Source organism: Odontesthes bonariensis, chromosome 8 (genome assembly GCF_027942865.1).
Source record: "Odontesthes bonariensis isolate fOdoBon6 chromosome 8, fOdoBon6.hap1, whole genome shotgun sequence".
Taxonomy (NCBI): Eukaryota; Metazoa; Chordata; class Actinopteri; order Atheriniformes; family Atherinopsidae; genus Odontesthes; species Odontesthes bonariensis.
Window position 1 is genome coordinate 20,153,437 of NC_134513.1, and position 19,883 is coordinate 20,173,319.

A 19,883-nucleotide genomic window follows, 5' to 3' on the forward strand; every position below is an offset into this window, starting at 1 on the left:
AGAGCGCCCGGTCAATGGATCATCCTCTTTTGTTCAAATCAGACCAACATCCATCCTTTAACAGGTGAGCTGAGTGTAAATGTTGTAACAGAGTAAAATGTAGCAGAGTCAGTTGGAACACTTTTTCACACACTTATCAGCATTGATGTGTGTGTCTGTTTGTTTGTGTTGATTTAAATGACACATTTTCAACATTAATAATACAGAAAGCTGTCTCAGTGATGAGTTACTAACTGGTCAGTGAAATGGTTTCAGGAAAGACAAAATTGTTTTCCCTCTTGATGACAGAGTTGCAGGAGAGTTGCTGCCTACTTCCTGTGGTCAGAGATGTAACTGAAGTCTTTTAGAGGATTCTCACCTGGAGACTGATTTGGATCTCTTATCAGGCTGTAAAAGGGTTTACCTCATTGGCTGCTTCTCTTATTAAGAGATGAGTCTCCATGGAAACAACATTGATGAATTTTTACTGGGAGTCTAATATATTGAAAGTATCCTGATGTTTTTCCAGTCATCATGTATTTCTGAGTTTGATGAAAAAGTGAAGGAGACTTTTCTTGAACATGTCTGTTTTAATAAAAGAAGTGTTTTTCTGTCAGAGTCCATCAGAGACTCAGAGCTGATTACAGCTGTGTGTCCTGGAAGAGTCCCTGGTCAAAGGAAGACATTATTGGTGTAAAATTAATTAGTTATAATGGTTCAGATCGTTGATGTTTTAATACTTTATTCATATTTCTTAAAGGGGAACTCCGGTATTTTCAACATTAAGCCTCTTTTCTGAGTCGTCTGCAATGTTTTAGAACCCCCCTCACCGCTTTTTTGATGTTTACTGCTGTCTCCGGTATTTGCCTAATTTTCATTCATCTCAACCTGCTTCAGAATGGCAAGTCATGTGCATGTCTAGAAAGGTCCGTAAAAGCACAATAAACGTCCGTTTAGTGTGGTGTGCACTGGTAATTCATATCAAATTTCGTGGCGAAAAGTTTCTTCTGTCGTGTTTTATTTGGCAGCTCGTTCATGCTCGCACTATTTTCTTAGCGGTGGCGGAGTAATATCAACGAACATCCAGTACAAAATGTCAAATAAAACACGACAGAAGCAACTTTTCGCCATGAAACTTGATATGGATTACCAGTGCACACCAGTAACCACTCCGGTGAGTTGATTATTTTGAAAACGGACGTTTATGGTGCTTTTACGGACCTTTTAAGACATGCATATGACTTGCCATTCTGAAGCAGGTTGAGATGAATCAAAATTAGGCAAATACCGGAGACAGCAGTAAACATCAAAAAAGCGGTGAGGGGGGTTCTAAAACATTGCAGACGACTCAGAAAAGAGGCTTAATGTTGAAAATACCGCAGTTCTCCTTTAACAATTTGGTCCACCAGGTCTGTAATTATATGTTTGGTCTCACAGCCTTTATTAAAACACTGTTTTTATTGTGGTTAAATTTCAGGAAATCTGTGAGTTTTAATAGAACAAATGTTTTTCTCTCAGATCCAAACCTCAACCAGAACCTGAACCTGAACCTGAACCTGAACCTGAACCAGAACCAGAACCTGAACCTGAACCTGAACCTGAACCTGAACCCAGCTGTGTGTCCTTTAGGAGTGACGGGTCAATGGGTTGTCCAATGGAATTCAAATCAGACCAACATCCATCCTTTCAGAGGTGAGCTGAGTGTAAATGTTGTAACAGAGTAAAATGTCGCAGAGTCAGTTTGAACAGTTTTTCCTCCAACATGTGTTTAATGTGAGGTCAGCTCTGCTTCACATCCATTTCTATGTTCATATGTGAAGCGGTGTGTGTTGGATGTTTTCCACAAACACAGCAGTCAGAGAGGAAAGAATGGATGTTGGAGGAGGTGTTTCTGAGTGTCTGTAGGACAGCAGCTGGTCCAGCAGGGGGCGCCTTTGTGCTTTGGCTCTAACACAGTGTAGGCAGGAACTTCCACTCAGGCGGCAGGTGCTGCTGGATGGAGGAGGACAGATAGATTTTGTTCCCAGCCCTCCATCACCTGCTGCCACGGTTAAACTTTGCTCAAAATAAAAATGATACACATTTTTTTCAGTCTCTCATACAAAGATAATTAAAGAAAGGAGTCCATGTTGGGGCCTGCTTGGTGGTGTGGTGGTTAGCACCGTCACCTCACAGTAAGAAGGCTGCTGTCCCGAGCAGAGCCGGGTCCTAACATCCCTCTTCAGCACAACAGAATGGCACAGCGCCCTCATTGCTGCTGACTAAACCCAAAATCTCTCTCCTACTCCAGTTTGTCATCATCACTCATGAACAAGATGATTAAACTCCTCTGTTTGGGGGTGAGACCAGAGAGTCTCTATTATGAGGAGAGGGAAAGCTGGCGGCTTTTTCCGGGTGGTACTGCACTCTAGGGGGCGCCAACGAAGCAGTGCAGAGCAGTCAGAATGAATGTGGTACTATGAGATCCACCTTAGATGCAGCAATTGCTTTGAATAGAATTTTTTATATTTTTTAGATTAGATTTTTTAGACTCACTAGATTTTTTTAAAATACTCATTTATTGTCAGTATTGCCTCACGAGTGATGTCACGCATGTGGCATCACTTTAGGGCATGGTCAGTCCTAGCGCTGAGCTAGCAGAGGGGTGTTGGCTCAAATAGTTACAGATTTCAGCACAGCCCTTTTACATACTCTCTGACTAGCCTCTGGTTTAGCTTTGGTTGTTGTTAGCGGCACCAGGTTAGCACTCTGGCACAGTGGACGAGTGCCGTAAAGCAGCCGGTCGTAATCTGCCGTGCGTTCTTCAGATTCCGTTAGCTAGATGCTAGCGGATACTGACTCGCAAATGCCAGACCTGTAAGAAAACAGAAAGATATAACTCCCAGGTTATTTTACTTTTGATATAAATCCACATCCCTCTGTCAGAAATCACAGTAATATTTTCAGGTTTCAGCCGCTAGCGGGGACATTTTTTGAGTTATTAGCGCCAGCCCTATGGAAAATGGTCATTCTGCACTCGCTCGCCAGCGTCCCCAGACAAAATCAACTGAACTGCAGCCAAATTTTGTATAATGGGGCGAATAGGAAGCGGAACGGCTGTCTGTAAAAGGGCTGTGGTGAGACTCATCCCTGAGCCTGATGGGTAACTGCACTCTTTTTCTGGTTGTGAACCATGAAGCAAAGCTGCTTTACATGTGTTTGTCTGCTCTAACGCGGGATGAGCAGCTCATTAGTTCCAATAGTAACCTGCTGCTATTTCCAACTCCAGGAGGTGTCATATCATCAGCTGATGATGGTTACATGGATACCCAGTGTGAGGGAGTCAGTATTGATGCTGCTACATCATGTTAGCAGCTGTGATCTGTTTGGTTTTGTGGCAGTTTATCTGAGTCATGACTGAGCAACTGATTAGTCGTCCTCATGTAAAGTGAAACTTTTTATCAGTCTGGATGGACTTCTGTTCTGACATTACCAAGTAGAGGATGTAGCGTTCTTGGTCAATTATATATGTATCAAATATAAGGATTTAGCTTAAACCTCGAATTAAGGGCACCACCTACCGTTATCTTAACTTTACGTTACAGTCAGGTAGGAAAACTGTTAAAATCTTACGATCCTGGTATGTTAAATTAATAATCAGTTAATAATCAATTAATAATCAGTCTCATATCTCGCTACTTTCGTGAAGTTCTCGTTTGGTTGGACAGACATTACGTAAAGAAAGCATACGACACAATCTGTGATTATAACATATATAAAGATATATGAACTATTTATTAAAATGATATGACCAAAACATGAACCTTTAAAACAAACAGGAGATGCATTGAATATGGGTGATTATATAAAACACTTAGTGAATATAAAATAAAATATGGGAATGGAGAGTTACTGGATTTATTCAAATAGTTTGGGTTGGCTGACTATTTGACGCTAAATACTGACATTTCGGATTAATGTATCATTCTGTGAAAGCCTCGAGACATCCATCAAACCCACTTTAAGGTGAAAACGGGTCGGTCTTACTGTGCTGAAGTTCTGCTTAGTCAGCTCGGAACACGGCAGCGGCCACGCGGGGTCCGAGGGGATTTCTCTTCCGCTCTCTGGGCCTTCCTGGCTGTGGTGGCTGACTTTAGCGGACTTCTCAGTTGCTTCTTTTCACCGGGAAACGGGAACGATGGTGCCGAGGACTGTGGTTAGATGATCGAATCTTCCGAGTGTCAGTGGGTCCGTTGCTTCTCTGATGAAGTGAACTTAAGTTCACAGAAGATCAATAAAAGGTTGCTTGGAGTTGGCTTTCTGGGTAGGAAAACTTCATTCTGTTCTTATCTTTGTTCGGGTCTTTCTTTCTCGTCTCCGGGGTCTCACTGGGTTCTGGAGGGCTTCCTTCCGGTCGTCCTCTGCATCGCTCATCCTCACGTCCTTCCGCTCTCTCCATGAGATTATGGGAAAACTCCCAAACTCTGGTGAGCTCTTCTCTTCTGCTCAAACCATCTCCAAATCTCTCTGAGCAACTGTTCTCTGCTCAAATCTCCTTCTGAAACTCTGGGTTGGAACTCTTCTGGAACAAAAACTAGAAGCAAGAGGCGAGAGAACGAGAGACGAGAGATGTTTTTCGCGGGCTCCGGGTTTTGATTCTCGGAGGCGGGGCATGACGTAAGCTTACACTACTCTTTCAGCCAATGATATGCTTGAACTGTGTGCATGTCTGCCTGGGTGTCTGTGTAAGGTGATCTGTGCTATATGGGGATTTCTGGATGAGACAAAGAAACTCTTATTTCTCCATTACTCCGTCTCATAGAACATTTGTCTCGGTGATTCTGAAAACACCACATCTTGTTAAGATATGCAGATTAAAGATATAACATAGACTTGCAATATAAAGACATCAAAATAACACACAACGTAATTGATGATTATGACTTTCAAAATTCAGATGAATATCTATGAAATCGTGACATATGAATAGTGAACCACACAATGTTAATTTTCTGTGTTAACAATGGGGACACCAAACAAATACCAAATAGATACCGAAGGGACATCGTTAGAAGTTAATAGTTGCATATATCTTGTCCATTTTACTGAGTCCTCTGGGATTTAAATGTTCAACTAATCAACACTGCAGACCACTAGGGGGCAATGTGGTTCCATCAGGCAGGTTGGGCATTTTCCACCAAGATCAGTTCTTTGTCAATATTTAAGCCAGAATCGTACAAATTGTCTCTATATGCGTCTTGTGATCAAGCTGGAAACCTGAAAGAAATTGTATACGGTTATCAAACACATTTAATATAGTTTTAAGATTCGACTAAAAGTGAGTCTTAGTGAAGTCTTGTGTGTAGCCATCTGGTCGGTTCTCTGGTGGGAGAGGGTGTTAATATGTCAACCGCAATTCATGGTGAAGATAAGATAGTAAGTCTCCAACATTTCCAACAGAAAGGTTCTTTGTTCATTCGAGTTTATCCCAATTTATGGAGAGCGTCTGTTGCGAGTTCGACTCCCCAAAAACTCTCAAAAGGGTAGAAGGTTAACGTAAATTAGGCAGTTTCTGTCTCTTTTTCCTTTGTGGAAAGAAAATGAAGACCTGGTTTATATCCACATACGTAAACATCCCCCACAGGAATGTTGGTTTTGTCAAAGTTTGAAAAACTCTTAATCCACACGGCACTGTGACTGCTACAAGGATAACAGATTTAATCATTAGAGTTTGAACCTTCACACACTTATCAGCATTGATATGTGTGTCTGTTTGTTTGTGTTGATTTAAATGACACATTTTCAACATGTATGATACAGAAAATGATCTTTGGGTTAACTTTGAATGGGTTCCAAACAGTTTGTTCATCAGAAGCGGAGGACAGACAGATTTATTCAGAATTAAAAACCTGAACGTCTGAACCACATGGAGCTGATGGAGGTGTGCTGTGTTCCAGGTTCAGCAGAGGAACAGTCAGCAGGGTGCTGGTTAGCTGCTTCAAGCTTTGAGAAGTTCAAATTAGTGAGCAACAGAACAAAAGTTTGTCCTGAAAGACTGAAATGAAACTTGGTAAACAGACAGGAACTCTGCTTCTTCCACTGAACTAAACACAGCTTTTGGAAGCTACAATGAAAGTTTGTCTCTCTTTGGGAAATAATCATCAGATGATGTTGAACAGTCATCGTCTGAGGCCTTCACACTGGGAGCTGCCCAGTACAACCAGTCCGATCCTAGCACACACTGGCTCTGGCTGCCTTGCTCCAGGGCACTTCAGCAGGGAGGGAAAGCTTTCTGAAGGGGTTGGTGAGAGCTGCTGGGACCCAACCAAAGTGAGCTGAAAGCTCCAAGCAGCTGCAGACTGAGCTGTTGGTTCTCAGTGGGATCAGCAGGACCAGTAAAGCTTTCCCACTACAGGGAGTCCTCTGATCCACTGCTCACATCCACACATCCCTTCATGGAGCTTCACCTTGTGTTTGTCTCTGTGTGGACAGACAGAATGTGAGCTCATTCTTCATGATTCCTCCACAGAGTGGACCAGCAGAGCTCAGAGGGTCCCAGTGGTCCGTCTGCCCAGCAGCATCAAACACAGCTGGACTCCATATTTATGGTCTGTACATGTACAACAACTACTTTTCCATCTGTTCTGTTCACAGCCATCTCCATGCTGCACTTTGTAGACCAGTGGGTTGTCAGTGTGTCCATCTGATGTTTGGCTCCATGGTTTCAGTCTGATTGGCTCATTCATATAGTTTTCTGTTCCAGCTGCTGGAGGACAACATGCTCACTTTTGTGAAGGAGGAGCTGAAGAAGATGCAGAAGGTTCTGAGTCCAGATTACCCAGAATGCTTAGAGAGTCAGAGGGAGGCTGAGGATGAAGAGCAGAGGAGCAGCAGAGAGGCGTTAGTGAAGATCACAGTTCACTTCCTGAGGAGAATGAAGCAGGAGGAGCTGGCTGACCGTCTGCAGAGCAGTAAGAGGATTCCTCTAAAGGTTTAACCTGCTGGATAAAGGACACATTTACTGATGTCTCAGCACACAGAACAGCAGATGTTCAGATACTCATTCTGTACAGGGTTTACATGTTTATTTACTGATGTTATTTCTTGTCTTCATTCAGAACTTTGTGAACGTAAACTTAAATCTGCTCTGAAGAAGAAGTTCCAGCGTGTGTTTGAGGGGATTCCTAAAGCAGGAAAGCCAACCCCTCTGAATCAGATCTACACAGAGCTCTACATCACAGAGGGAGGGACCGGAGAGGTTAATGATGAACACGAGGTCAGACAGATTGAAGCAGCATCCAGGAAAGCAGGCAGAGCAGAAACATCCATCAGACAAGAAGACATCTTTAAAGTCCCACCTGGAAGAGATGAACCAATCAGAACAGTGATGACAAAGGGAGTGGCTGGCATTGGGAAAACAGTCTTAACACAGAAGTTCACTTTGGACTGGGCTGAAGGCAAAGCCAACCAGGACATCCAGTTCATGTTTCCATTCACTTTCAGACAGCTGAATGTGCTGAAAGAGAGAAAGTTCAGCTTGGTGGAACTTGTTCATCACTTCTTTAATGAAGTTAAAAAAGCAGGAATCTGCAGCTTTGAACAGTTCCAGGTTGTGTTCATCTTTGACGGTCTGGATGAGTGTCGACTTCCTCTGGACTTCCACAGCAAGGAGCCCCTGACTGATGCTACAGAGCCCACCTCAGTGGATGTGCTGCTGACAAACCTCATCAGGGGGAAGCTGCTTCCTTCTGCTCGCCTCTGGATAACCACACGACCTGCAGCAGCCAATCAGATCCCTCCTGACTGTGTCGGCATGGTGACAGAGGTCAGGGGGTTCACTGACCCACAGAAGGAGGAGTACTTCAGGAAGAGGTTCAGAGATGAGGAGCAGGCCAGCAGGATCATCTCCCACATCCAGACATCCCGAAGCCTCCACATCATGTGCCACATCCCAGTCTTCTGCTGGATCACTGCTACAGTTCTGGAGGATGTGTTGGAAACCAGAGAGGGAGGAGAGCTGCCCAACACCCTGACTGAGATGTACATCCACTTCCTGGTGGTTCAGGCCAAAGTGAAGAAGGTCAAGTATGAAGGAGGAGCTGAGACAGATCCACACTGGAGTCCAGAGAGCAGGAAGATGATTGAGTCTCTGGGAAAACTGGCTTTTGAGCAGCTGCAGAAAGGAAACCTGGTCTTCTATGAATCAGACCTGACAGAGTGTGGCATCGATATCTCAGCAGCCTCAGTGTACTCAGGAGTGTTCACACAGATCTTCAAAGAGGAGAGAGGGCTGTACCAGGAGAAGGTGTTCTGCTTCATCCATCTGAGTGTTCAGGAGTTTCTGGCTGCTCTTCATGTGCATCTGACCTTCATCAACTCTGGACTCAACCTGATGGAGCAGCAAACAACCCCCTGGTGGCCTAAATGGTTCAATAAACAAGGTCTAAAACATCTCCATCAGAGTGCTGTGAACAAGGCCTTAGAGAGTCCAAATGGACACCTGGACCTGTTCCTCCGCTTCCTCCTGGGTCTTTCACTGCAGACCAATCAGAGTGTCCTACGAGGTCTGCTGACACAGACAGGAAGTAGCTCAGAGACCCATCAGGAAACAGTCGATTACATCAAGAAGAAGATCAGTGAGAATCTGTCTGCAGAGAGAAGCATCAATCTGCTCCACTGTCTGAATGAACTGAATGATCGTTCTCTGGTGGAGGAGATCCAACAGGCCCTGAGTTCAGGAAGTCTCTCCACAGATAATCTGTCTCCTGCTCAGTGGTCAGCTCTGGTCTTCATCTTACTGTCATCAGGAAAAGATCTGGATGTGTTTGACCTGAAGAAATACTCTGCTTCAGAGGAGGCTCTTCTGAGGCTGCTGCCAGTGGTCAAAGCCTCCAACAAAGCTCTGTACGTACAAACATAGATATATTTCTTTTTAAATACATTCTTTACTTATTAACAGAGAAAAAAACTCTATTTAGCTGATTTTATTTTATGTTTTTACTTTATTTCCATAGATATATAAACAGAGGTGGGTAGTAACGAGTTACATTTACTTGAGTAAGTTTTTGAAAAAAATATACTTCTCGGAGTAGTTTTAAATCACTATACTTTTTACTTTTACTTGAGTAGATTTGTGAAGAAGAAATTGTACTCTTACTTTGCTACATTAGGCCACAATGAGCTCGGTACTTTTCTTCTTACCTCTTTGGTATTCTACGCCTCATTATTTTTATCCCCCCGCGTACGCCTCATTTTAATGTTTTATTCTGACAGAGGGAGACTTCCGCCAAAGGCTCTACCACCTGACTGTGTTTCACCAATCAAACGTAGCCGTGCAGTCTCGTCACGTGACCATACTCAATCTCAGCGGCGGGACGGGTTAGCTTTACAGTTTACAGTCGTGGCAAACTAAAAAAGAAATAGATGAAAAATGTCAGAATCAACGGTGGGAAATGAAGACACAGACGAGGCCTCATACTGAAAGCATGTTTACCTTACAAAGAGTGCGAAACAGCAGCTACATTATGTGTCTTCTGTGTCAACCAAAACAAACACACATTTCAGCATTCAGAAACTCAACATCTAACTTGAGGAAACATGTAGCGGTAAGTTTCCTAAACTCGTTTTTTCCTCCATGGATAGGCGAATGTTTGTTTTTTTAGGTTACATATGGGTTACATATGTTTTAAACATTTCCTAAGTCTCTTTTATTTTTTATTGAAGTACTTGAATTTACCTGGATTATTTTAATTTAAGCTTTTTTGTTATTAATTAATTCATTTTAATTTATTTCATCAATTGGATGAACTCTAATTTGCCTAAAGATGATTATTTAGTATTTTTGTCTGTCTGATTGAATGCTTGTGTTAACAAATAAATCAGACGTTACTCAACAGTTACTCAGTACTTGAGTAGTTTTTTCACCAAGCACTTTTTTACTCTTACTCAAGTAATTATTTGGATGAATATTTTTTACTTTTACTTGAGTACAATTTTTGGCTACTCTACCCACCTCTGCATATAAACAGAAACAAACAGGGAAAAATAATTCTTACACATATATAAATGTAGTTTGATTGATTAATGGATCAAGTTATTTCCTTCCATCTCATTCCCTCCTCAGACTGGATGGCTGTAACCTCTCAGATGAAGGATGTGCAGCTCTGTCCTCAGTTCTCAGCTCCCAGTCCTCCAGCCTGACAGAACTGGACCTGAGTAACAACAAAAACCTGCAGGATTCAGGAGTGAAGCAGCTTTCTGCTGGACTGAAGAGTCCAAACTGCAGACTGAAAAAACTCAGGTAAGGATTCATGACCTTTTCAGCTGCGAGCTGATATAATTCTGGCTTAAATGGATTAAAAACAGCTTCCAGGTACCTTGATCAATGAAACAGGTTGACCTGTTCTGCCTTTTGATTATCTGGCTTAAATAACTCTGATAATAAAACATAACACACAGTTTAAAGAAATACCAAAGTGCTCTTTTGCTTGAACTCCTTTCCATTCCTGTAGATTTGTCCTGAAACACAGATCCATCACATACCCAAAGTAAACTACTTTACAGAAATATGAGCTGTTTTTTCCTCACACTGCACTGGAACAGAGTGATGATATCTTTATGGTTATTTGGTTTGAGGTGAACCTGACCCTTTGTGAAGGCGACTGTGAATTAGACAGATGTGCAGCCTCTGGTTTGCTGCCATTTAACGGGCCACAAAGCCACATAATCCTTTAGTGAATCAGAAGCTGAATGTATTTCCCAAACACACAGAATCCTTCTAAGTGTTACTGGAAGTGAATAAGACATGTTTGAACACACTGGGGAAAAAAAATCATGTCCAAGTGATTTTTCTAAACAGATGCCTGTAGATGACTAAAATCAGGATCTGCAAGTCCCAGCTGCTCACCAAGTCTGACTCCTAATATTAAAATGGCACAAAAAAGGATATTTTACAGCTTTTAATCAGACTAAATCTGGAAGCTGTCCAAAAGCAGCTCCACACAGTCCACAGAAATGTTGCTGTTTTTATCAGATATTTTCTCCCCAGACTCCTCAGAGTCATGATGACTGCATGTTTTCAGTATGTCAGCATGAATAAGAATACTCAGGAATCCATCCATCCATCCATAATCTTCCACTTCTCCGGGGGTCGGGTCGCGGGGGCAGCAGCTTGAGCAGAGAAGCCCAGACGTCCCTGTCCCCGGCCACTTCCTCCAGCTCTTCTGGGGGGACCCCGAGGCGTTCCCAGGCCAGCCGAGAAACATAGTCTCTCCAACGTGTCCTGGGTCTCCCCCGGGGCCTCCTCCCAGTGGGACGGGCCCGGAACACCTCACCAGGGAGGCGTCCAGGAGGCATCTAACCAGATGCCCGAGCCTCCTCATCTGACTCCACTCGATGCGGAGGAGCAGCGGTTCTACTCCGAGCCCCTCCCGGATGACTGAGCTTCTCACCCTATCTCTAAGGGAGAGCCCAGACACCCTGCGGAGGAAACTCATTTCGGCCGCTTGTATTGGCGATCTCGTTCTTTCGGTCACTGCCCACAGCTCGTGACCATAGGTGAGGGTAGGAACATAGACTGACCGGTAAATCGAGAGCTTCGCCTTCTGGCTCAGCTCCTTCTTCACCACGACGGGCCGGTGCAGAGCCCGCATCACTGCAGACGCCGCACCGATCCGTCTGTCAATCTCCTGCTCCATTCGTCCCTCACTCCTGAACAAGACCCTGAGATACTTGAACTCCTCCACTTGGGGAAGGATCTCATTCCCGACCCAGAGAGAGCATTCCACCCTACTCAGGAATACTGTCTGAAATTCCAAAGCAGAGGACATTTAATTATCCTGCAGCAAGGGAAGGTTTACATACAGAAGCTGTGATGCAAATGTTCAGAGATGCAGAGTTCTCAGGAAGCTTTTATAGGGCAGAGAAGACGGATGCTTGCGTCTATGCATGAGACATTTCCTTCTGTCCTGCTGGGAGCAGATAGCGGTGTTGATACCGCCCAGGCTGTGGGACACTCAGTTCTTAGAGCGGACAGTGGTGATCTCCCGAGTGCAGCTATTAATCTCATGCATGCGTCAACATAAGCAGTTACACAGAAGTAGAAATGATAATGTGAGCATAAAGGATCAGATTTTTTCTATCGCAGTACGTCCTGAAGTGTAGATTTAGTTTTGCTGTCTGTTTTGAACATGAGAAACTCTAAAAATAAATAAATCAATAACTAAAGTGCAGTTTAAGCTTTTTAAATGTACTTCTCTGTGGAAACTTTTTAAAGTGAGTCAAAGTAAGAGAAAAAAAGTTGTCCTTTCTGTATTCATTTCTTGGAAGAAAGGTCTGTCAGTCCTACAGAAAGCATGGCGGTCTGCAGAGTGACACACAAAGGCTGCAGCTACAGAGCCCCGCTCAGCTAGGGTTAGAGGAGAGGAATATGAAATATTTCCACATGCTAAGTTGGAGTTTAAAGGTTTATTGAGGGAACAAGGGGATCAAAAAGACAAGATAAACCTGAGGAATTCAGGGCAGAAGGGCTAAAAGAGCCAATCCTTGCTGGGTGATGACACACTCGACTTTGCATGAAGGAGGGAGGTTGAGTGACTTCTCCAGAGGCCGAGGGCCTTAAAGGGGAAGTTCGTTTTTTAAACCTGAACTTTATTTCTGGCATAAAATAAGTTCATCTACTCACCGATAACAGTTTGGTGAAAGTCAGCGTCCTTCGGACACTATTTATATCAATCGAGATCCGCGTATATCCCTATAACAGGAGTGAACCGGGCTTAGACAATACAGTGGGATGACATCATCGACGCGTGCCGTGCCACGAGACGTGTGTATAGAAATCCCCCGATAGCCCCAAATAACAACATGGCAGCTCTGAGCTAACAGTGCAATAGTACGCGTTCATTCAGTCATTGGTCTTATAGTATTGGTGAAATAAAGACAGATAATATCTTATTTAGAGGCTGTATTGTCTGCCCTGTTCACTCCGGCAAAACAGCTGACTGTCAGTGTGAGAAGATGCTTTGCTCACATGGTGTTCTTTGCTGAGCTGAGATCATCAGTAACAAAACAGGATGAGCCGATAACAGCAGAAGATACATCTTTTAGTTGCTGCTTTGGTAGCGAGCATCTGTACTGATCTGCTCATTAGTCCAGTGTTTGGATTTCCTGAAGATGAGTCTCTCAGTGGAGCTGCTGCCGGCTGTGTTTCTGTCTGCTTCTAAATCATGTGACTCTGATGGAAGCTGGGATGTTTAAAGACTGAATGGAAACACTGAACTTAACACTCTGACTCCTCCTTGACTTCAGCTTTGTAGCTTCCTGCTGGAGATGGGGGAGGTCTCCCAACCATCAGCCTCAAACTCCACTGATTCTGATAGTTAGTCAAAGCGTCCATCAGCATCCATTAATCAGCCAAACTGATCAATCAGTCCACCTCTGGATGCTTCCAACACTTTTCTAAGGCTCTGTAATGTTTGCACTGACTGAGATATTCAAACACAACAAGTAACAGTAACAAGTTCTGCTGCTGTCGACTCTTTAAAGAAGTTTGATTCCATGATTACATTAAACATCACTGCACCATGATTTTGTGCCTTTAACCTTCAATAAAACAGTGAACCTGATCTCCATTTCTATCAGTTTGTTCCCATTTGCTCCAAAGTTCCTCCTGACATGTTTGTTTTCTTTGAAACTTGAATCATTTGGCTGCACAACATGAGTTTGTATGGATGGAGCCACTGGTGGAGCTGGCAGAGTTTAAGAGCTGAAGTCACTCCGTCTTTATTGAAGCAGCAGCATGTTGTCATTAATATTAATGAGAGCTCTTTTTCACTTGTTCTGTCTGACTGTTTTAACCTGCATCCTGTTGGCTTCAGCTCACATGTTTTATTCTTTATTCAGATTGAGGGGCTGCGGTTTGTCAGAGATCAGCTGTGCTTCTGTGGTCTCTGCTCTGAAGTCCAACCCCTCCCATCTGACAGAACTGGACCTGAGCAGCAACACCATCAGTGACTCTGCAGAGAAGGAGCTGTGCAGCTTTCTGCAGAGTCCTCACTGTGGACTGAAGACTCTGAGGTCAGACACCATGTTTTAGTTGTTTGTTCAGATTAATATGATGTGAAAGTTGTGCTGGTCTTCATGGTAAAGTCTGTTTTCTTCTTCAGTGGTTTAGTTGATGAAATGATGATTCATTAAATAATGAGAAAACACAGTGAATCTGTCAGACAGAAACAAATCTAGAATCACTGGCTGATGCTTCTAGAGCTCCAGAGTTGGTGAATATTTCTGTCTGAAACAATAACAACAGTTTGGAGCAGCAAAACTCCAAAAGCCCGTTAATCAGCTGATACTAACAAACTCCCCTCCAACACTGTTGGAAATGAACAATCTTTGACTTGGTTAGAAAGCAGCTTTCATCACAGCAGCAGTTATCTTCAGTCAGATTCATTCATGATGACAAAATCCAGCCAAAAACCTTCTCCCACTGATAACTGAAAGGAAATCACTTTCAGTTGAGCTTTATTTCATGAATTCTATCAATAATTCCCTGTTACACAATGTCAAGTCCAACTGAAAGTGATGCTGACATTTAGTGACTGTGAGGAAAACACAAAGAAGAGTTTATCAGAAGAAGAATAACATGATTGGACGATGGATGGAAGAAAAGCTGTGAGCTAACTTGTTGCTAGGTAACAGCAGATGGAAGGAGGCTGTGAGTGTGTGTGAGCAGCTTTCCATCAGGTGAGAAATGTGTGAAAACATGCAGCAGTCAGTGTTTGATAGCTGTGCAGCCAAAGAGAAGCTGAACAGGTGAAGTGCTGCGACCCTGTGCAGGTGAGCCCAACACAGACACAAAGGATGATCACTGAGCTGCCATGAAGGAGGGAGGCAGGGACTGCTTCATCACTGCAGATACATGCTGTTCTGTTCCCCTGCTGGCTGTGTGGGAGCTGTTCCCAGCTGTTTTATTCAGTAAGAGCTCAGAGTTGCTGTGAGCAGCATGTGAGTGAATGCAGGCTGAGAAACAGCAGATAAGAAACATGAAGCTTCATCAGTTTCTCTGAGGAACAAAAAACCAGATTCAAAGTGAAAAAAGTGCAGCAGACGTTTATTTCAGTTTGAATGTAAAGTTCATTATTCTTTCATAGTGTTTTATTTGTACTTTAGTCTCATTTCTCCATATTTGAGATGTTTTCTGTTTTCAGATTCCCAAACTTTCTGTCAGATTCTGAACTTTTTTCCACCTTCTGATCCGTTTTTTCACTTTCAAACTGTTGCTGCTGACCTGCTTTGAGAGCCAGGACGTCAGCTGACAGGGGGGTTAAATCCTGACTGCCAGAATACCTGACTGATTCTGATAGTTAGTCAAAGCGTCCATCAGCATCCATTAATCAGCCAAACTGATCAATCAGTCCACCTCTGGATGGTTCCAACACTTTTCTAAGGCTCTGTAATGTTTGCACTGACTGAGATATTCAAACACAACAAGTCACAGTAACAAGTTCTGCTGCTGTCGACTCTTTAAAGAAGTTTGATTCCATGATTCCATTAAACATCACTGCTCCATGTTTTTGTGCCTTTAACCTTCAATAAAACAGTGAACCTGATCTCCATTTCTATCAGTTTGTTCCCATTTGCTCCAAAGTTCCTCCTGACATGTTTGTTTTCTTTGAAACTTGAATCATTTGGCTGCACAACATGAGTTTGTATGGATGGAGCCACTGGTGGAGCTGGGAGAGTTTAAGAGCTGAAGTCTGCAACTCTTTTTCAAGCATAATGCCTGGAACTTTCCAGGGATTCTGAAAGTAGTACATTAAATACCTCAATACAAAAAAAAAATGAGTTCTCTAGGTCCCCTATATGTCCTGCTAGGTCCCTCCAAAGCCAGCAGGTTTGTTTACAAAATTGCAGACCGGACCGGTAAAAGGTAACCAATCAGGTTACGAGCTGGGCTCTGCTGCCTGTCAATCACCGATTGTGCACGCGCGATACAAGGTAGGCTCGTCCCCACGCTTATTTATCTAGACTATTGAACTTCATTACGGGCTAGTCTACTTACTGTGTCTTCCATGATCGCAAATGACAGGTGAGTTGATGAATGAGGAGTCGTGTACGCACATCTGGCGTGCATGTAGATGTGCACGAGTTCTCATGTGTTTTGATGGGGCGGGACAGGAAGTTGAATAACTTTTTATTTTTCGGTTAAAAAATAAGCATTTCTTGCATTTTGCGACTACGGAGGTCACCGTTTTCAACTTCAAGAGTTCTGATAGATCATGTAAACTCTTAAAATGCCAAAAATTAGGACTTTACGTATGACAACAACATATCCTGCAGACTGCAGCTTTAAAAGCTGAAGTCACTCCGTCTTTATTGAAGCAGCAGCATGTTGTCATTAATATTAATGAGAGCTCTTTTTCACTTGTTCTGTTTGACTGTTTTAACCTGCATCCTGTTGGCTTCAGCTCACATGTTTTATTCTTTATTCAGATTGAGGAGCTGCAGGTTGTCAGATATCAGCTGTGCTTCTCTGGTCTCTGCTCTGAAGTCCAACCCCTCCCATCTGACAGAACTGGACCTGAGCTGGAACATCATCAGTGACTCTGCAGAGAAGGAGCTGTGCAGCTTTCTGCAGAGTCCTCACTGTGGACTGAAGACTCTGAGGTCAGACACCATGTTTTAGTTGTATGTTCAGATTAATATGATGTGAAAGTTGTGCTGGTCTTCATGGTAAAGTCTGTTTTCTTCTTCAGTGGTTTAGTTGATGAAATGATAATTCATTAAATAATAAGAAAACACAGTGAATCTGTCAGTAAGAAACAAATCTAGAATCACTGGCTGATGCTTCTAGAGCTCCAGAGTTGGTGAATATTTCTGGCTGAAACAATAACAACAGTTTGGAGCAGCAAAACTCCAAAAGCCCGTTAATCAGCTGATAATAACAAACTCCCCTCCAACACTGTTGGAAATGAACAATCTTTGACTTGGTTAGAAAGCAGCTTTCATCACAGCAGCATTTATCTTCAGTCAGATTCATTCATGATGACAAAATCCAGCCAAAAAGCTTCTCCCACTGATAACTGAAAGGAAATCACTTTCAGTTGAGCTTTATTTCATGAATTCTATCAATAATTCCCTCTGTTACACAATGTCAAGTCCAACTGAAAGTGATGCTGACATTTAGTGACTGTGAGGAAAACACAAAGAAGAGTTTATCAGAAGAAGAATAACATGATTGGATGATGGATGGAAGAAAAGCTGTGAGCTAACTTGTTGCTAGGTAACAGCAGATGGAAGGAGGCTGTGAGTGTGTGTGAGCAGCTTTCCATCAGGTGAGAAATGTGTGAAAACATGCAGCAGAGTCAGTGTTTGATAGCTGTGCAGCCAAAGAGAAGCTGAACAGGTGAAGTGCTGCGACCCTGTGCAGGTGAGCCCAACACAGACACAAAGGATGATCACTGAGCTGCCATGAAGGAGGGAGGCAGGGACTGCTGCATCACTGCAGATACATGCTGTTCTGTTCCCCTGCTGGCTGTGTGGGAGCTGTTCCCACCTGTTTTATTCAGTAAGAGCTCAGAGTTGCTGTGAGCAGCATGTGAGTGAATGCAGGCTGAGAAACAGCAGATAACAAACATGAAGCTTCATCAGTTTCTCTGAGGAACAAAAAACGAGATTCAAAGTGAAAAAAAGTGCAGCAGACGTTTATTTCAGTTTGAATGTAAAGTTCATTCTTCTTTCATAATGTTTTATTTCCACTTTAGTCTCATTTCTTCATATTTGAGATGTTTTCTGTTTTCAGATTCAAACTTTCTGTCAGATTCTGAACTTTTTTCCACCTTCTGATCCGTTTTTTCACTTTCAAACTTTTGCTGCTGACCTGCTTTGAGAGCCAGGACGTCAGCTGACAGGGGGGTTAAATCCTGACTGCCAGAATACCTGACTGATTCTGATAGTTAGTCAAAGCGTCCATCAGCATCCATTAATCAGCCAAACTGATCAATCAGTCCACCTCTGGATGGTTCCAACACTTTTCTAAGGCTCTGTAATGTTTGCACTGACTGAAATATTCAAACACAACAAGTCACAGTAACAAGTTCTTCTGCTGTCGACTCTTTAAAGAAGTTTGATTCCATTAAACATCACTGCACCATGTTTTTGTGCCTTTAACCTTCAATAAAACAGTGAACCTGATCTCCATTTCTATCAGTTTGTTCCCATTTGCTCCAAAGTTCCTCCTGACATGTTTGTTTTCTTTGAAACTTGAATCATTTGGCTGCACAACATGAGTTTGTATGGATGGAGCCACTGGTGGAGCTGGCAGAGTTTAAGAGCTGAAGTCACTCCGTCTTTATTGAAGCAGCAGCATGTTGTCATTAATATTAATGAGAGCTCTTTTTCACTTGTTCTGTTTGACTGTTTTAACCTGCATCCTGTTGACTTCAGCTCACATGTTTTATTCTTTATTCAGATTGGAGTTCTGCAGTTTGTCAGAGATCAGCTGTGCTTCTGTGGTCTCTGCTCTGAAGTCCAACCCCTCCCATCTGACAGAACTGGACCTGAGCTGGAACATAAACATCAGTGACTCTGCAGAGAAGGAGCTGTGCAGCTTTCTGCAGAGTCCTCACTGTGGACTGAAGACTCTGAGGTCAGACACCATGTTTTAGTTGTTTGTTCAGATTAATATGATGTGAAAGTTGTGCTGGTCTTCATGGTAAAGTCTGTTTTCTTCTTCAGTGGTTTAGTTGATGAAATGATGATTCATTAAATTATGTTTTATTCTTTATTCAGATTGAGGAACTGCAGTTTGTCAGAGATCAGCTGTGCTTCTCTGGTCTCTGCTCTCAAGTCCAACCCCTCCCATCTGACAGAACTGGACCTGAGCAGGAACTACCTGAAGAAATCAGATGTGAAGGAGCTGTTTGATCTTGTGAAGAGTCCACACAACAAACTGCAGACTCTGAGGTCAGTAGAGGGTTGGAGGTCCATGCAGCTCTCAGCTGTATTTTATTTGACTTTATTTATTATTTATTACATTATATTTATTAAAGCTGATGGCAGCTGAGGAAGAGATGCTCTGAAACACTCGTTTATCTCCTCTCTTCTCTCTACAGGTGGGAGTCATGGTGATGAACAGGACGATGTGAGCTGAGAGGATGAAGCAGCAGCAGCTTGTGTGCAGAGAGACTCTGACTGATGATGATGATGATGATGATGATGATGTATATCCTGTTGGTGTGTGTTGGTATTCTGTGTTTTTCTTCCTTTGCGATAATATTGTTAAAGTTGGGTTAGAAATGATCAGTAATGGAAACGATCCTTAAACCTTCAGTTCCATCTGAATTCAAAGTACAGCCACAGTCTAAAGTTTGACACCTGTTTTATTCTCTCGGCTTAATTTTCTGCCTTTAAAAACGGACTTTTAATCTGTAAATCTTTCATCTTTTAATCTTTAAATCCATCAGTGGAAATGAAAAGCTGTCGGTGTGATTCAGTCAGAGACGAGCAGCTTTAGAGACGACTGACCTGATGGAAATGTGGGAACCTGAAAGGAACATTTGATTATTATTATCATTATTATTATTATTATGACAAACAAAGAAGAGGAACAGACTGAAGCCCAACTCGGCTGAAATGATCTTGTTGTTAAATAAACATCTTTTAACCTTTCTATAAATATTACTAAATCATATCTCTGTTACATTTTATGATGGCACAATCACATTATAACACAAGTATATTATTAATTTCTCTAATCAAACATTTGAAGATGCTCATCGAACCTTTATTGTTATGCAGAACAGTGGCTCACTGTCTTATGACACCCTGCCCTTTAAAATGCTGTTGAAGGGTGGCTAGCAGATGGCGCCATAATTAATTTGATCAAATGCTTTGAAACACTGAACTATTTCTACACAATGGCTTCATAT

At 42.7% G+C, this 19,883-nt stretch overlaps 1 protein-coding gene across 1 annotated transcript; it reads left to right on the forward strand.

Annotated features, from left to right (window-relative positions):
• Nucleotides 1-14: 14 nt before the first annotated feature.
• LOC142385943 (NACHT, LRR and PYD domains-containing protein 3-like) lies at nucleotides 15-19,585 on the forward strand. The gene is made up of 9 exons (XM_075472618.1): nucleotides 15-64; nucleotides 1,498-1,671; nucleotides 6,488-6,566; nucleotides 6,722-6,929; nucleotides 7,077-8,594; nucleotides 16,422-16,620; nucleotides 18,425-18,601; nucleotides 18,745-18,918; nucleotides 19,068-19,585. The coding sequence occupies exons 1-9, from the start codon at nucleotides 15-17 to the stop codon at nucleotides 19,081-19,083; spliced, it is 2,595 nt and encodes an 864-aa protein (XP_075328733.1). The 3' UTR covers nucleotides 19,084-19,585.
• Nucleotides 19,586-19,883: the final 298 nt, after the last annotated feature.